The 17,980-nt window shown below is 44.6% G+C and overlaps 2 protein-coding genes across 10 annotated transcripts in view; both read right to left on the bottom strand.

Annotated features, from left to right (window-relative positions):
- ADD1 (adducin 1) overlaps positions 1-13,315 on the bottom strand; it is a 48,214-nt gene extending 34,899 nt beyond the window's left edge. For 7 of the 8 annotated variants that reach the window (XM_028744607.2, XM_028744610.2, XM_028744609.2 and 4 more), the window contains exons 1-3: positions 13,157-13,315; positions 1,882-2,091; positions 293-455 (exon numbers count right to left, since the gene is read on the bottom strand). In XM_028744607.2, coding sequence (XP_028600440.2) covers positions 293-455; positions 1,882-2,073 — 355 coding nt within the window. In that variant the 5' untranslated portion in view covers positions 2,074-2,091; positions 13,157-13,315. Of the gene's footprint in view, positions 1-292; positions 456-1,881; positions 2,092-12,938; positions 12,963-13,156 lie in introns of those variants that run through there. The other variant, XM_028744608.2, reaches the window with a different exon arrangement.
- A 3,258-nt stretch (positions 13,316-16,573) lies between these two features.
- Positions 16,574-17,980, bottom strand: part of SH3BP2 (SH3 domain binding protein 2) — a 29,805-nt gene continuing 28,398 nt past the window's right edge. For both annotated transcript variants that reach the window (XM_028745243.2, XM_077934492.1), the window contains exon 13: positions 16,574-17,594. In XM_028745243.2, the coding sequence (XP_028601076.2) occupies positions 17,457-17,594 (138 nt within the window). In that variant the 3' untranslated portion in view covers positions 16,574-17,456. The remainder of the gene's footprint in view (positions 17,595-17,980) is intronic.

The following is a 17,980-nucleotide window of genomic DNA, read 5'->3' as shown; positions in this document are numbered from 1 at the left end:
CTGATGCAAGGCACCACACCCGTTTAATGAGGAACCTCTCTTTTAAAACTGAAATCTACATCTATTCTCTTTCACTGAAGCATAACAAAACCATTCCAGCACTTATTACAACATCTCCTAATTTCCTAATCTTAATACAATAAATTCTTGAAACAAAATTAGAGCCAGTTCTCACTAAAAGAGTTGTTTCAAAACTGCTCTGTTTACATTCATGTTTGGATTAGTCCACTCTTAGCTTTGAATTCACCAGCTGCGATCCCTATCCACTCCCAAAATATCTGCTGGAACTCACTCATGTTAAGGGCAGCCATTCCACCGTGAGGTGCTGCCGGGTAGACATTTGGAACGTTTGTCGTCATGAAATCTGCAATCTGCTGCAAAGCCAGTAGACCTGTTGGGTTCTTTCCTTTCTTAAATTGTTCCTGGATCATCGATTCCAATTCTTCACAAAATGCCTAACAACAGAATACCATGTTAGACACGGAAATACTGGAGAGCCTCAAGCAAATTGGATTCTCTTAATTCCTCCCTTCCACATCTCTTGTCATTAATGCTTCTCACAGCCAGAAGCATCTCTCTAGGAATAATTATTGAGCCGCCTGCTGCTTTTTTTGGTGCACTGTCTGAATAAGGGACTTGAGGCAGAAGAGACAGACACACAAGTTCTTATCAACATTGTGCCCCATATACTACTGTTATTTAAACCCAGTAGCTTCATAGCAGCTTGACTGCATCCTGGGATCGGGTGCTCTCTTGGTGAGAAGTGAGGTGTCTGGAAGAGGGCTCACTTTGTTTAGGGAATTGTTCCTCCAGAGAGGCTCACCTTGTGTTTATTTCACTGTATTTTAAGGTGCTAAGCAAAGACTTTTTATTCTCTGAAGTTTTTCAACAGTTAACTATGATTCTTTTTATTGTTGTTGCCAGTTTTCATCCAAATTTTGAAATTTTGTTAGTTTCTTGTTGTATTGTATTATTATTGCTTAAGCAGCCCTGAGAATATTTATATTGAAGGATGGCAGAAATATTTCAAAAATAAATAATACATTTCATCGAGAAGCTTTAACCAACTTATTCAACTGAGAATTACTCTTACTGCAAGTTGGCAGCTCAACACAACTGAGGACTGCTTCACACAGAGCAATTTTACTACAGAGATCAAACTTGTGTGCAACAAACGGCACAGATACAGCATTAAGAAGTAAAGTTTACATTTCGATTTGGCTATATCTTTGTGCTACAAGAACTTGGGGCTTTCTTCTGTATCACCAGATGCTTTTGTCACAGGGTACTGTGTAACCTGTCATTTTCTACATGGAAATTATATTGTACAAGAAAATAATTTTGTATAAAGCAGCCTAGAATTGCTGAAATTCCTGATACCTAATGACACCAGAGCTAAATGGTTTCACTCCCCCCCCCCCCCCCGGTTTCAGCGGCAATATACTCAGAAAACATGGATGCTTGCTGGAATGAGACCATAGCTGGGATTTATTTATGTCATTCACTAGATTTCTTAGTTGCCTGGGCAATACACAGGATAATTAAAAAATACAATAGAACTGTAAAATGCAAAATGCAAAAGGCTGTTATGATGCTTTCACCAACAGGAAGCCTTTCCCAAGAATATTTAATCGTCAACTGTAATAAATCAGCCTGAACTTGATTGAAACTTGGGATTTGGAGGACTCCAGGACAACAAAAGTACCTGCCACTGCAAAAAAATAAATGAGGAGCTCCTGTGTGCCACAAACATACATAATGTGCCTTAAGACACTTTGAATTCTACCACACAACTTAATGCTGCCTTTTTGAGGAAATGTTTAAAAAACTGATTTTTTTGTTAGCTCTCTTCTAAAGTCATGCCTAAGTATTTATCCTTACTGGGCTTTGAAGGATCATGGAGACTCTCTTCTTCTGTTCCATCATATTGAAATCCTGGCGAAGGTCAGGAGCCATGTTCCTCTCTCGCAAGTACTCTGGGTTATTTTCATCCACTCTATCAAAATACCTCTCTTTATGAGGGGCTGCTGGAGGTGGTGAGGTTACCACCTCTGCTCTAGATTCACCATTCATAGCACCTTTTCAGTGGTTCTGTGGAATAAAAATAAATCAATCAAAAGTATTCCAATTAATTCATCTGCTAACGTTTAAATGATTACACTGGCCCCTACTCCTTTTCTCCACTTTATCCTTCAGTGGACATGGAGAGAAATAAAAGTGGTTGAATAAGGAAGCAAAATCAGAACATAAGCATGATCACTGCAGATGGTGACAGCAGTCACAAAATTAAAAGACGCCTGCTTCTTGGGAGAAAAGCAATGACAAACCTAAACAGCATCTTAAAAAGCAGAGACATCACCTTGCCAACAAAGGTCCGTATAGTTAAAGCTATGGTTTTCCCAGTAGTGATGTATGGAAATGAGAGCTGGACCATAAAGAAGGCTGATCGCCAAAGAATTGATGCTTTTGAATTATGGTGCTGGAGGAGACTCTTGAGAGTCCCATGGACTGCAAGAAGATCAAACCTATCCATTCTTAAGGAAATCAGCTCTGAGTGCTCACTGGAAGGACAGATCGTGAAGCTGAGGCTCCAATACTTTGGCCAACTCATGAGAAGAGAAGACTCCCTGGAAAAGACCCTGATGTTGGGAAAGATGGAGGGCACAAGGAGAAGGGGACGACAGAGGACGAGATGGTTGGACAGTGTTCTCGAAGCTACCAGCATGAGTTTGACCAAACTGCGGGAGGCAGTGGAAGATAGGAGTGCCCGGCGTGCTCTGGTTCATGGGTCACGAAGAGTCAGACACGACTAAACAACAACAATAATACTGGTGTTAAATTGTTTCTACAGTTCAGAGCCCAGCTCCTGCTCTTGAATTCAGCAGGGCTTCTCTCCTTTTCCTCATTCTTAACTATTAAGTCACAGAGGACACAGCTGAATCTCTTTATTAACTTCATTAGACCTATAAGTTTTGTGTTTCATATTTTTATGTTGTAACCCGCCCTGTGATGGTTGCCAGCCTTTGAACAAGTTAGGATTCAAAGCCAATTCAAACAGGGATTTAGGATACTACGTTCCTCCAAGATTTCCTGGGCAATTCTTTTCATAACTGCTTATTAAGTCAATAGAATTGTTCAAATTGGGCAATTAACTTTTATGGGTCTTACAAGGTTCTAGTCTTAGATGTCTAAGAGGCACAGAACAGCTGATCCTCCAGAGCAGGGTTTCCCAAACTTGGGTCTCCAGCTGTTTTTGGACTACAGCACCCATCATCTCTGACCACTGGTCCTCCTGCTAGCTTGGGATGATGGGAGTTGTAGTCCAAAAACAGCTAGAGACCCAAGTTGGGAAACCCTGCTCCAGAGCATCAGAGATCCTGCTGGCTTCTGCCAGGCAGAAGGTTGAAAGTGTTTTCCTTTCAACCTTCTGCCTGGCAGAAGCCAGCAGGACCAAAGATGGGGCTTTAAGATGCCATGGATTCAAAGCCTACACAACACCATAAAACACTGTGGCTTACTTCCGGTGGTAGCTTCCAACCTGCTAGGGCACAGCAGGGCTACATACCTCCCACCAGCAGTTCTTCTACCACCCCTCCCCATCAACTTCGGAGGTTTGAGGACTGTGTCCTTAGAACATAGCCACAACACATTACACACTATCATCAGAGTGCACCAGTATCTGAACAGGGCTTAGAATATGGCTTCTACTTCAGTATTAGAGAAGTTCACAGTGATCAGTGTTATGTAAAACTATGTTGCTGTTACATTTCGAATGGGTTTTTTTTGGTTGTTGTATATATATTGCTGGGGGCGAGGGGTTGAACAATTTCTTTATTGTCTATCCTTATCATGATTTCATTTCACTGTGTTCTTTCCATTTTGGACATTTGCAGCTAAATTGAAGGGGAAACTGGCACCATAACAGGAAGCCAGCAGTCAATAAAAGAAATCAGTTTGTTAGCAGACTGTTCAAAGATCAGAACACGCTCCAATTTAATGAATGGGGTTGGCACCACTGGAGTGCTTTGCGAGGATTAATGCAGACAACCCAGTTCTCAAAGCTCTTATACTGGCAGGAACTGCAAGAAACAAACCATCAAAGAAATATGCAGTGCAGTTGTTTAAAAGATGACATCTCTGTTTTAAATCTGGGACTCAGTTTATTACCAATCCTATTTAAGAGGGTCCTTGTAGATGAGGAAGCCACCATATTAAAATAAAGATGGCAATCCTTGCTTTCTTGGCAGAGAAGCCATAGGAAAATTAACATAGGAGGGTGTGAGAAATGAGGAATTATGAAAACTTCAGTAATAGCAATATTTTTTGCATCCTGTCCATCTGACTGGATTGCCCCGGCCACTCGGGCTGCCTTCTGATGTTTTCTAAAAGTCATGTAGTTTTTAATGTCTTTGACATCCGATGAGAGGGTGTTCCACAGGGTGGGCACCACAACTGAAAAGGCTCTCTCCCTGGTTCCCCTGTAACTACACTTTTTGCAGTGGGGTAACCTCCAGAAGGCCCTGGGAGCTTGACCTCAGTGTCTAAATAGTGGGGGCGGAGACGCACCTTCAGGTATACATGGCTGAGGCCCTTTAGGATTTTGAAGGTCAACACCAACACTTTGAATTGTACACGGAAACATACTGGGAGCCCATGTAGATCTTTTAGGACCGGTGTCCCAGCAGCTGCTCCCAGTCACCAGTCCAGCAGCCGCATTTTGGGTTAGTTGTAGATGGTATCATCCACATACTGATGAACACCCAGCCCAAACCCCATTGGTCTCTCCCAATGGTTTCATATAAATATTAAAAAGCAAGGGGGAGACAATGGAGCCCTGAGGCACCCCACAAGTGAGCACCCAGGGGTTTGAACACTCATCTCACCCCACCACTTTCTGGACATGGTCCAGGACGAAGGAGCAGAACCACTGTTTAACAGGGCCCCCCAACTCCCAACCTTCTGAGACGATCCAGAAGGATACTGTGCTCGGATTAGAAAATGTAATTGGTCTCTCCTACCTGCCCACTCCAACCCCACCACACGCTCTTTCAGAGAAACTCCCTAGCTTCCTGTATTTCCAAACCTTTGGAATGTAAGATAATTAGCACAACCAATTTTAAAGCCTTACTGATCCTCATATTATTGGCTCATTCGTGTTTGCCAGAAATGAAGGAAGTAACACTTTCCAGAACAGAGAGGGGCCGTAACCATAGTGACCTTGGCAAGGGCTGTTGTGGACTGCTATCAATGGAGTTTACTCCCACATTAGTGTGCAAAGGGCTGCAGTGTTAAAAGGAATGTGGTGAGGAGTCAACACTTGTAGCCAGAAACGGCTGAAAGAACATTTTAGGACTGAGTCTCAAGTGAAGAAAATCTGGCTACATGACTGAATATCAAACCCAGATTATTAAAAAAACAACAACAGTTTTTCCAAGACCTACTGGCAGAGCACTACAGTGCTTTAGGCTGAAAAACTACTTGACTTACTCCCAGGTAAGTAGATATAAGACTGCAGCTAAAGTGGACTCCAAAGCTTATGAAAATGCACAACAAAAGGACTGTTAATTTTTAAATGTGACAGATAATTCCTGCTTCTTAAAAAAACTTGCAATTCTTTCACATTTGCAATGATTGACAGCAAATTAAAATAGATATGTTGCTGGACAAAATCCATGCATTAAAAAACTGGAGTTTTAATAAAACTCTTTACCACTAGCCCTAAAAAATGCGAAAGAAAAAAAACCCACTGAATCACAACTAATTTTGTTTTAAAATATGTTCACATATTCATTAAACTAGAAATATCTGAATACATAACTTCATTAAATCGAATTAATGTATATCTATAAAATACACTGGTGGACAACACAATACCAGTATATATTAGAAATTGATGGTATAATGCTGGAGATTGTTACCCACTCAGTATTTCCTCAGCTGGTGGTAAAAAAGGTAAAGGACCCCTGACAGTTGAATCCAGTCACAAATGACTCTGGGGTTGTGGTGCTCATCTCGCTTTACAGGTGGTGGGAGCCGTTTTCCGGGTCATGTGGCCAGCATGACTAAGCCGCTTCTGGCGAAACCAGAGCAGCACACGGAAACGCCATTTACCTCCCTGCCAGAGCGGCACCTATTTATTCTGCTTGCACTTCTGGCGTGCTTTCCAACTGCTAGGTTGGCAGGAGCTGGGACTGAGCAACGGGAGCTCACCCCGTTGCAGGGATTTGAACCGCCGACCTTCTGATCGGCAAGCCCAAGAGGCTCAGTTAGACCACAACACCACCTGCGTCCCTTCCTCAGCTGGTAGATGTGTCCTAACATAGTTTTCTGGCAAATAACTTTGGGCTTCATCAGCCAAATTATGGACACATTTTTTATGAATCCCTGCTATTGTATTAATTGGTTATTTGATGGAGTCAGATGTCTAATTAGAACATTGATTAGTACTTCTACCAATACAATTTGTTTCTCTAATGAAGTATTTCTGCCATCACTGCCAGGTGCCTCATTGCAATCCTGGATTTGCATCATGTCAGGGTGGGGGAAGAAGCAAAATAGAAGGCAGGTTTGTAAATGGTGGCTCTAAACAACAGCAGAGGCATGAATAATGGAGAAAATGTAGTGATTTTAAACAATGGCAGAAATGTGAATAGAGTGAGCCGGGGGTGACACTGAGCGTGAAAGTGGGATTGTGCCTTCCCACAATCATGTATTTCACTCTTAGTACAGTATGTTGTCTTCAACATGAAATTCCAGATTCAATGAATTTAGAAATTACTTTATTAACAAGCAAACGTCCATACAAACATCCAGCAACTAACTGAACATGCTAGCCGACAGGCCTGCTATTAAGATTCACCTGAAAGATGCAATAAAGTACAGTATATGAGAATGAGAGGGTGCAGAAAGAAGGCCACAGAATAGAAAAGAGGCAGTGGCATAGAAATGAAGGCAACCTGTGAGCAAGGCAGAGTTGAAAAAAAGGGGGAAGGAGGAGTGTGAGTGCAGAGTGGTTGCGGTCTCCACAACGGAATGTCTATGCGCTTTTTTGTGCAGTAACATTATTTTTGTTGTTCATTTCTATACCACTTTATATTTTAACAAAAAATCTCAAAGCCATTTACAACACATTAAAACATCAAATAAAACAATCCAGAATAAAATTTATTCAAGATTCAAGGAAAATATGTCAGATCCTTCTCTTAGTGACATTTTGCCTTCCCCATATTTCCTTACCTACTTAATTTATAGAGCTGCCCCATAGAAGAACTATTCTAGGTAGCCAGTGTGGTGAAGTGGTCAGTGTCGGGATAGGACCTGGGAGATCAGGGTCCAAAACCCAACTAAGTCATGAAGCTCACCGAGTGGCCGTGGGCCAGTCACAGCCTCATAACCTATCTCACAGGGTCATCATAGGGATTAACTGAGGAGGGGAATGAACCATGTACTCCTTGGAGAAAAAGGTGGGATATAGATGCATATAAACTCTTATAGAAATGGATCTAAGCTCTTCAGCTCACCTGGTTAATGAAACTGGAGGGGCCAGCCAGAGGGAGATGTCAGCCGCCAATCTGGCATCCAGAGATCTCCATATGCTTACATGCATGCACATGTATGATTGGCAATAAAATAAGAAAAACCTCTTTTAAGAAAGCCTCTGAATTAAAGAGCATTTGCCCTTCTAAACCAACAGCGTAGATAAAATTTATGCCTTAAGGGGAAAGATCTTCAATTTCTGTAGCATTCTACTTAGGCGTTTTACTTTCAACAAGAGACTGTTTGAAATGCAGCCTCCCTGCAGCCTTCAAGCCAAAAGCTCCACCCTGAATGAAGGCCAAGAAAATGATATATTTAAAAACTGACAAAGAAAGAGAAAAGATTAAGTTACAAGGCTTATGTTCTTTCCAGACATGGAACATGCATTTTAACACAATACAGATGTGTCAAAGCATTAAGTGTGTGCAGTAACGTGTAGCCGAAGTTAAGGACAATTATAAAAGTGGCAATTTGAAAAGAACATGGAAAAGTTTCAAGAAAGCAGCCACTGCAATTTTCAAATGGTACTGTGATGCATATGAAGAGCTGTGTTTAAAAGATCAGAGTCGATAAGTGTATTTGGGGAGGGAGAAGGCTTTTAAACAACCAGTCCAACTTATACAATAATAAAATAAAATTCTGTCCAGTAGCACCTTAGAGACCAACTAAGTTTGTTATTGGTATGAGCTTTTGTGTGCATGCCCAAGCTCACACCAATAAGAAGGTGCTCTCTAAGGTGCTACTGGAAGGAATTTTTTTATTTTGTTTCGACTATGGCAGACCAACACGGCTACCTACCTGTAACTTATACTATAATAGTTTAAACCTGTTAAAGGAGATAGTAATGGAAGACACAGGCCATGTTTGGATAGCACACAAAGCACAGGTTCTCAAGTTCTCCCAACCCCTCCTCCTGTGCAGTAAGGAAGAGGAGTCTGAATTAGGACTGCCATATGTCCAGTTTTTCCTGGACACTTCCTCTTTTTCAGGGGTAAATTTTCTGTCTGGGTGGATTTTTAGAATTTGGCAAAATGTTCAGAATTTTGTTGTTGTTGTTGAAGTGTGAGAAAGGAGGGAAACACCAGGAATCCGTACCAGGCACCTTGCCGTTGTGGGTGGGCAGCGCAGCCCCCACTAAGTCCCCTCCCAGTCTCAAACGTGAGCAAGAAATGAAGGGTGGGCAAACAATGGACAACAATGAAGCTGGTGGGCGTCATCCCACCTCACGTTGACTCAGCCAGTTCCTTCCCTTCCCAAAATTGGTTCTGCTGCTCTGCCAGTTGTGCCTCACACCTCAATTTACCCTCTCTTCCTGCCTGCCATCTCTTTCTCTCCCCACCCCACCCCCAGCTACTGTTAGGATGGAGGTGTGCAAGGCAGTTGGGTAGGAAGGAAAGGGGGGTCATGGACACCATCCGCTGCTCTATCTGATGGCATTAAAGTTAAAACGAGGAGCAAACAGCGCCCCTGAGCCTCAGGCAACGGAGGAGCAGCTGCCTGCTGCAAGACCGCATGCAATCTTATGCAGAGGGGGCTACATGGTGCAAAAGTAACTGCTCCATTGTCTATTGTCTGGGCGCTATAATAGTGCACTAAAGTGGCAGTGTAGAAGTGGCTGTCAAGTGTATCAGATGACTTGCAGCCTTTTTGAATAAGCTCTGCTGTTTTTTAGCCCGGGGTGCGGTGAAAACAAATAGTTGTGGCCTCTTAAGCAATAAGCAGTTGTTCAACAAGATCTTATCTACAAAGTGCATCTGAAAGTGACACACCATGAGGTATTTCCTAATATTTGTACCAATACAGGAGTTTCATATAGGGTACCAGTTGTTTGTATTATTTTATTGTTGAAAGTTAAGAACATTGCTATTAGCAATATATCACAGCTTCTATAGCCTACATATAGTAGGGGCATTTAAAATGAGAGTAGTCATAGCAATCCATAGTTAAAAGTATAAGCCGGCAAATGTGTCCTTTGTTTTGCTCTTCAAAATATGACAACCCAAAATGCTTTCACGCTTTGTTAACTACAGCTTGCCATGCCATCCACACCTGCAAACTAGTAACAAACACAGTTTAAACAAGCCAGCTTTAGAAATCATCATTAGCTAGTTTCAAATTAATCTGTTACTGTTCAGGTTTTGCAAAATCACATGTCAATGTGGTGTCAGGCCCTGCATGCTCTGGCAGGGGAATGAGGTGAAAGGAGGTTTTTAAGTTTTGCTATTGATAGTTCAAATTTTTAAAAAGCTGTGGACATAGGAGAAACAGAGCCTTTCACTCTATTGAACAGGAATACCCAACATGCTGCCCTTCAGATGTTGCTGGACTACAACACCTATCATACCTGGCCACAGAGCGGATGGGCCAATCCAGTCAGATGGGTGGGGTACAATAAATAAATACCATATTTTTCACTCCATAAGACGCACTTTTTCCCTCTTAAAATCTAAGGGGAAATGTCTGTGCATCTTATGGAGCAAATGTGTGGTCCCTGGGGCTGGGGGGGGGGGACCTGGGCTTCCCCTGCCAGCCCACAAGCTCGGGGAGCAGCGGGAAGGCTGCGCACAGAGGGCTGGCGGGGGAAAGCTGGGCTTCCAAGGTAGCCGCCTGAAGCCTTCAGAGCGCAACAGGAGCTCCCGCTGAGCTCCGGAGGCTTCGGGTTGCCTTCACTGAAGGCGACTGAACAGCACCTTGAATGCACTGAACGCACCTTGTTTTAGAGGGGGAGAACAAGAAAAAAAAAATCACCCCCTCTCTGCGCAGCGCCCCTTCATCGAAGCGGAAGGAGAAATGGAAGGGGCTCTGTTTTTCCTGCTGCTTCGCTGAAGGGGCGCTGCGCAGAGAGGGGGAGAATTTTTTTTTCTTGTTCTCCCCCTCTAAAACAAGGTGCGTCCTATGGTCGGGTGCGTCCTATAGAGCGAAAAATACGGTAATTATTATTGGCCTCTGCTGGGGTGGATGGGAGTTGCAGTCCAATGGAGGAAACACACTGGCTACCCTTACTGTAGGATAATGCTCGCTCAGTTCTCTTAGCTATTAATTGAAGCAAGCATGCATCCAAAGCTTAAAAACAAGGCTTCTTTCTAAGAACACCACACCCAGTAAATGCCTGGGCCCTGCCTAAAGGTTTAAAAAAATTTTTTAATGGAACATCTGGCTGTACTATGAAACAAAGTGCCTAATCTCAAGCTGATCGCCACCTAGAACACCTTTGCTGTGGGTGCTCCTGCAAACAGGTGGCTACTAGGAAGAGGGCCTCCTTGGTGCTGACATTCTGGTAAAAAAAAAAAACCACACAAAATCCCCTCCCCAGAAAGGCTCATCTACCGCCTTCTTTTGGCCACAGATGAAGATTTCATTCCCCCACTGTAAATGCTAACTACCCAAAGCTAATAATGGTGCCAGTTTACTACATATAGGAAAGACTACACATTAAAAAGAAAACACTTAAGAATGCTAATACAGATTGGGTATAAACCACAAACTAACCCAGTTCAATTAGGAACCAAGAGATTTCCTCCACTAATCCAGGGGATAGCAGAGTTGATCTATGCTGGTGTTACCGGCTAATAGCTTCTTTGTACGCTGAGCAGTCTCTTCACTCAGTTTCTGCATGTCAGCCACCTATGGTCAGGTGCACTCTCTTACCTTCTGTAAGGCAGAATGCAGTATTTTGCACGAAATGTTTGAAAAATAGAGTAGTTATCTTTTTCAGGGGCCCTTTTCTAAATGTCCCCCATTTTAGAGATATGACAGTTGGCTAGTAATATGACTGCTAGAAGCAGGATCAACTTTGGCTATCTCCACATAGAAATAACTGCAGCCCTAGGATTCGTTTAGCTTCTGGCAATGCAACATCAACTGCCTAACACCAAAAGGAGCTCCTGTTCCTCTCCCTGGAAATAAACCCAACAAGCCATTCTCCAGCTTCACAACTGCAGGGTCCCTGCCTTCAGGTCCACAAGTTTCATTTGGGAGGTATGTGTCTGTGCAGAAAACTTACCAATTGAATTATATGGAATTCAAATTGCAACGCAATAAAAAAGCAACAAAAAGACAATTAAAAACCTCACCACATATAGAACAGCACATTACAACTGATACAACAGGCAGAAAAACCAATTCAAGTATTTAAAGTGTCTATGTTTATGCAGCTAAACACCACCGCTTATAAGCAACCAGAAGGAACCTGAAGCCTCAGAGTCAAAGAACAAAGTATTGGGGGGGGGGGGGGCCTTGACTGGGTGGTGGTGGAAAGAAACAGCCCCAAAGAAACTCAAAGACCAAAAATGTTCAGAGTCTGAGAAGTGAAGGAATCCTTAAAAGTGGAAAAGGGAGAAGATAAAAATATAAACTAGTACAGTACATGGAACAAGAAGACTAGTTCTGTACGTGCAGAGCTATGTGAGCACACAGTACAGACAAGCATCTCATTCTCTAGATGGAACACTTCCATTATTTTTAAAATGTCCTCGGGCATAGAAGCATTGCAAGCAGTCATCAGTGGACAAATAAAGCAGTTAATGTTCTGGGCTTGGGGACAAGCGCAGTCACCCACTCCCCCACTAAATAAAAGGAGAGGTAAGAGATGCACCTGGAGAGAAGCCTCGGAACCGAAGCATGCCTCAGTGAGCACTGGATGCTGAGCAACTGTGGGAGGCGGGAAAGGGGGGGGCTGGAACAGCTGAAGGGCCCGATCCCTGCTTCCAAGATTCGCGGGGGGGGGGTCCACAACCGTTTCTAACATAGCATGCTACAATACATCCAAAGCAGTGTTGCCACGCTGACTTGGAGACCCCCGAGGTCTGCAGAAGCACACAAATTCTTTTAGCAAACGGGGGGGGGGGGGGGCGCTGGAGCTGCTGCCGCCGCCGCTCGATCCAGGAGTGCAGGGCCTGCTCTGCAGGCACTTAAGCAGTTTCCCAACCAGCAGGCCCAGTTGGGGCCCCAGCTCTGGCCCCGGGAAAACGGACGCGGGACATGGCTGCGGAAAGTGTCGGGCCAGCCCCCTCCTCCTCCTCTTCCCCCCTCTCGCCTGAAAACACGCCAGCTGGAAGAAATCCCCCCCCCCACGGCAGAGTATTCAATCTGCTGCTGGGGGGGACGGGGACACACAAAAAAGAGGGGGTTGGGCAGGGGGGCCGCGCGACGGAAAAGGCGGGCTACAAACATAACGGCAGTAACGGCGCGACGGTGCCCCGACTAGAGCATCTGCCGCCGCCAGAAGGGCTTCGCTCGTCGAGCGGCGGCGGCCCCGTCTCGGGGGGTGTTCGCTGCAGAAGAGAGGCCGCTCCACCCCCTGCATTGGACGCGGCCCGAGCCTGCGGGGCTCCCTCGGCGCGCCGGGGGGCAGAGATCCCGCACAGACAACAAGCATTTCTCGGCGGGGAGGGAGGAGTCACCTGTCGAGCAGCGGAGCGGGCGCCCCCCCCCCTCACCACAAGCCCCGGACGAGCCGACGCCGGAGAAGGGTCGGCACGGGGCAAGGGGAGGGGGCGCCCCCCCTCGACTCGCCCCGGCCGGGGGGGGGGCCGGCAGCTCCCTCCCTCCCTGTGGGGCCGCCCCCTCCCGAGCCCCAGGGGAGGCGAGGACGCGGCGAGGCCGGCGGGCTCTTCTTTACCTCCCTCCCCTGAAGACGAGGAAGCGGCCGCAGCCCCGGACGGATCCGCCACAGACGCGCCTTTCGCAGCCGAACCGACCCCAGACGCCGCCGACGCCTCCCCCGCCCGCCCTCTCTCCGCCGCGCCAGGGTGCGGCTTTGAAGGGTCCGCAGGCCAATAAGCGCCGCAATCATTGGAGCGCGCCCGCGTCCCGAGCAAGCCGCCTGCTCATTGGCCGGTCCTGCGGGGAAAAGGCCCGCCCACCCGCCTTCGGGGATCGTAGACTTAGAAAGGAAGACTAGGGAGTCCGCGCTCTGCTGCGGAGATGCGCCGGGTCCTTTCGGGGGCCATTTGCTAGAGCAGGAGGCGACAAAGGGAAGAAGAACCCGGGATTTTTAAGCCGGTGCACGCATTCAGACGAAATGTTGACGTGAAGGCGGAATTTTATTTTTATTTTTTTAAAGAAACGAACTACCTCCTTAAACGTTGTTTTTTTAAAGTAATACCCAGCAATTAAAGTGCAAGCACAGGCGGTGGGTGGGTAACACTCTGCAGCCTAATGCAGTGCCGTGGAAGCTGTTTCTGAAAATGGATTTTACAAAGCTAAACACAAAAACAATAAAGGAGGCATACTAACAGAAAAGAAACACATCGTATTCCCAATGCAGTGGAAGTTAGTAGTAGCAGCAGAATAATTTATTACCCACTCTTCACCCTAAGGTCCCAGGGGTTACAACAATCAATCAATTAATGTTATTTTCATTGTTGTTATTAAAAACAACTTTAAAACAATTTACAATCACAATAAGGTGTGAGTCTTACAAAATATACACCCTAAGGGTCAAAAGCCAGGGCAAAGAGGCGGGTCTTTGGCATTTGCCAAAAGCTGCGTAATGAAGGTATCAGATGACACCTATGGGGAGTGAGTTCCACAACTTAGGGGCTGCCACAAAGGAGGCCCAAACCCAAGCCACCGCCACCACCCCATTGAATTTATGAGTGCAGAGGAACTGCCAGGAGGTCCCTGGCTATAGATCTTAACATCCAAGAGGGAGGCAGTGGAAATTCAGGTATGCAGGGCTTGAGTCATTCAGGGCTTTAAACACCAACGTGAGCACCTTGAATTGAGCCTAGAAACAAACTGGCAACCAGTGCCGCTGTTTAAAAGAGGAGTTATATGATATCTGTATGAAGCCCCAAGGGACGTGGGTGGCACTGTGGCCTAAACTACAGAGCCAAAGGCTTGCCGATCAGAAGGTCGGCGGTTCTAATCCCCAAGACAGGGTGAGCTCCTATTGCTCAGTCCCTGCTCCTGCCAACCTAGCAGTTCGAAAGCACGTCAAAGTGCAAGTAGATAAATAGGTACCGCTCCAGCGGGAAGGTAAACGGCATTTCCGTGCGCTGCTCTGGTTCACCAGAAGCGGCTTAGTCATGCCGGCCACATGACTGTACACCTGCTCCCTCGGCAAATAAAGGGAGATGAGCGCCGCAACCCCAGCGTCATCCATGACTGGACCTAACGGTCAGGGGTCCCTTTACCTTTATATGAAGGCCCAGCCACTAATCTGGCCGGCACATTTTGGAACAATTGAAGTTCCTGAGTTGTCTTCAAGGGCAGCCCCAAGATGTGGGTAGTACAACAAAGAACCAAAGAAAAAGTAGCAATTGTCATAATGAGCAGAACATTTTAGGCAGAACGAAGGATGCTATGCTGGCTGAGTAGCAGGAACTACCCAATCTAGCCAGAATTGCAGTTTGTTAGCTCACTCACACACATTAGTCATTGTTTTAGTGCTTTTTAAAGTGTTTAAAGTGCTTTCTTTCTTGCCAATTCAAAAGATCACTGGATGGTGAGTATACATTGTCTTTCAAAACTTGATTATTACCCAATGGAAATGGACAGGGTCTTAAAGGGTATAAGGAACCAGTGGCTTCCGACAAATTTTTCACAGCATCTGTCCAGCATCCTGGACTGAGAATGGAAGTCATGACATCTGCAGTGGAATCCACAACTGTCCACAGTGTCTCAAGAACCATGGACTGTTGGAAACTGTCCCAGGGAGCCACTGGGGTGGCAAAGACACCACACATGAGGAGGTTGCTGATTTTGTTTTAAAAGCACCTGACATGCAGTTTTTGAACAGGGAAACTAATATTTAACACTGTAACATACCTAAACATAATCCATTTGTCTTGGATATTGGTTCTCTAGAATGTGTCTCAACTATTTCCACATGACTTCAAACATCAAGCCAACACTTCCTTTTCATTGTAAACTAATGCTAATACTTCTCCTTTCCTGTTTGGTCTATTCCTTTTGAATAGGTTATATGTTTGTTACTACATTCCAGTCATGGGTTTCATGCCACCAGGTTTCCGTAATGCCTATTACGTATGGCATCCTGTATTAAGAGCTCAAGTTCATCTTATTTCCTATGCTCTGTGCACTAATATAGAGGCAACTGTAACCATAAGCCATTCCCTCCAGCTGCTACATTACTGTTTTTTTCTTGCATATTAGCAGGTTCCTGTAGCACCACCCCAGTTTCCTGTCCATCCATGAAGTTATTATTCCCAGTACTTGGTGTCCCCATCCTCTGAAATATTGTCTCCCTCATCCTGAGGATTCCGTTTAAAGCTCTCCTAATCATAATCTCATATGTTTGACAGGTGGCTTTTTCCACCCACCTGTCCTATTTGTCCTGCCAAAGGTCCTTCGTCCTTTGCCTATTGTGGGGTGGGTGGGAGGCTTGGTGAAATCTAAGGGGACAGGGGATCTAAGGGAACAGGGGAGTTGGCAAGCTGTAAAGGGTGGGGATGGCAAGGAATAAGCTAGGAGTGGGTGGCTTTTCTGGGACATAGGCAGTTTGTGAGCAAAGTGAGTGGGAACAGCAGCCACTGGTGCTACAATTAATATCCTGGTCTTTAAAGATGCCACAAGGTTCTATACCCAGTGCTTAGGTAGCTGTGCTCCTTGGGTTGAAGATTTCCAAAGACTTCCTTCAAAAAGGGGGAAAATGTGTTTCCTGAATATTTTATATAGGAATAGCATACAACAGTATTTTCTTTATACCTGAACAGGGTTAAATTAAAGTTTGGTGCATATGTGGTCTGTGTACACATAACTACTATCTATGTTAGGTAACTCATGCTTGTTAATATGACCATGACTTGAACCATTTCTTCAGTCTGATGCACCGATTTGGTTATAAGCATCTTTGAAGCATCTGCATTCAGCACTTGGTGCAGAAAGTCTCCCTTACCTTGATACGACACAACTTCCACAGAAATGCCTTGCCTTCAAGACATACATGGCACACATGTCTCATGCACAGCAAAATTCTAATGAATACATTTGAAAGATGTAGTATGGCACTGTTGACTTAATATTGAACCAAATAGTTATACAGGAACAATCACAGATGTATCAACACAAATCACAGATTGAGAAATCTTTATATAAACCCTGTTCAGTAGAGTTCTTCTTTCATAAGAGCCATAGTTCATTGGTATAGTTCTTACAATATAAAAATAATGAAATATAGGACATTAAAAACCCTTATTTTTCACATTAATTTGCATGTTAAAAACAAGTTGCCATTCTATTTATTCATTGGGTTAATACTTATGGTTAATCATATGGTCAACACATTTCTTTAACTTAACTATTTGGTGATAATATCAAAAAGTGCATATACATCAATATTCCTGGTAGATTTTTTCCAAAATTACAATTTGGCATCAGCTGAATTTTCACACAGTTACCCTTGCACAGAGGTGCTTTGTAACTCATTAAGCAGAGCAAAATACAACAATATTGTGTGATGTGTGTAAGAGTGAGAGAGACTGGTGCTTACTTTGACAATTATAGTGAGGGTCTAGAGGCCTAGGGGGTCCAAATGCCCTTAAAATATCACAATTGTGACAAAGCAAAAGTGACAAAGCACATTCATGCATGGTTTGTATTATGGTGGAGTTTTGTGTTATTTATAGCTAAATTATAAACTATTTAAAAACTTTGTCAAGCACCAGTGATGAGTCAAAAGCCAGCCAGGAAAACACATAGCAAGAAGCCATTAGCACTTTGCTTCCAGACATGTCTCTTAGTAGCTCTGTTAGTTGTCCATATGACCCATTCAAGTTAGGAGGTGTCTTCAGTCCTCTTCTGAAATTGGTCCAGACTCTTTATGAAAAGCACAAGGGGAGGGGGGAGGGGATATCAGTCTATAACCGTTCATTAATGGGGAAGGTCAACAGTTGTGTCCTAGGATTCCATAACTGTGCTTATGTGTTAGAGCAAGAGTGGATTAGGTAGGTCTGTCACCTGGGTCCAGAATAGCCGTAAGGAAATTTGAGGACCAGATTACGGTGGCTGGGCAAGACATGGCTGCCGTAGTGCTCAACCAGACTTCCAAGGCTTAGAAACACAACATCTGCCTCCAGGTAAAACTTTGAGTCCTGTTGCGGAAGTAAAATGGACATCTGAAGTCACTGACCACCACAGGAATATTCCATGACAATACAACAGACATACAACTCAGAGCAACTCTGACATACTGCAAAACATAACTAATTGGCTACACTCCATAATGTTTGCAAGCCTAATTCTGGTTAATGTTCAGATCAGAATACTGTATTTCCTCCCTTCAAACATAAAAAAGGTAAAGGACCCCTTAAAGTTAAGTCCAGTCGCAGACAACTCTGGGGTTGCGGTGTTCATCTTGCTTTACAGGCCAAGGAAGCCAGCGTTTGTCCGCAGACAGTTTTTCCAGGTCATGTGGCCAGCATGACTAAGCTGCTTCTGGTGCAACAGAACACCGAAACCAAAGCAGTGCACAGAAACG

The sequence above is a fragment of the Podarcis muralis genome, chromosome 9, assembly GCF_964188315.1.
Source record: "Podarcis muralis chromosome 9, rPodMur119.hap1.1, whole genome shotgun sequence".
In the NCBI taxonomy this organism is placed as follows: Eukaryota; Metazoa; Chordata; class Lepidosauria; order Squamata; family Lacertidae; genus Podarcis; species Podarcis muralis.
This window is presented reverse-complemented; position numbering and strand designations above follow the sequence as displayed.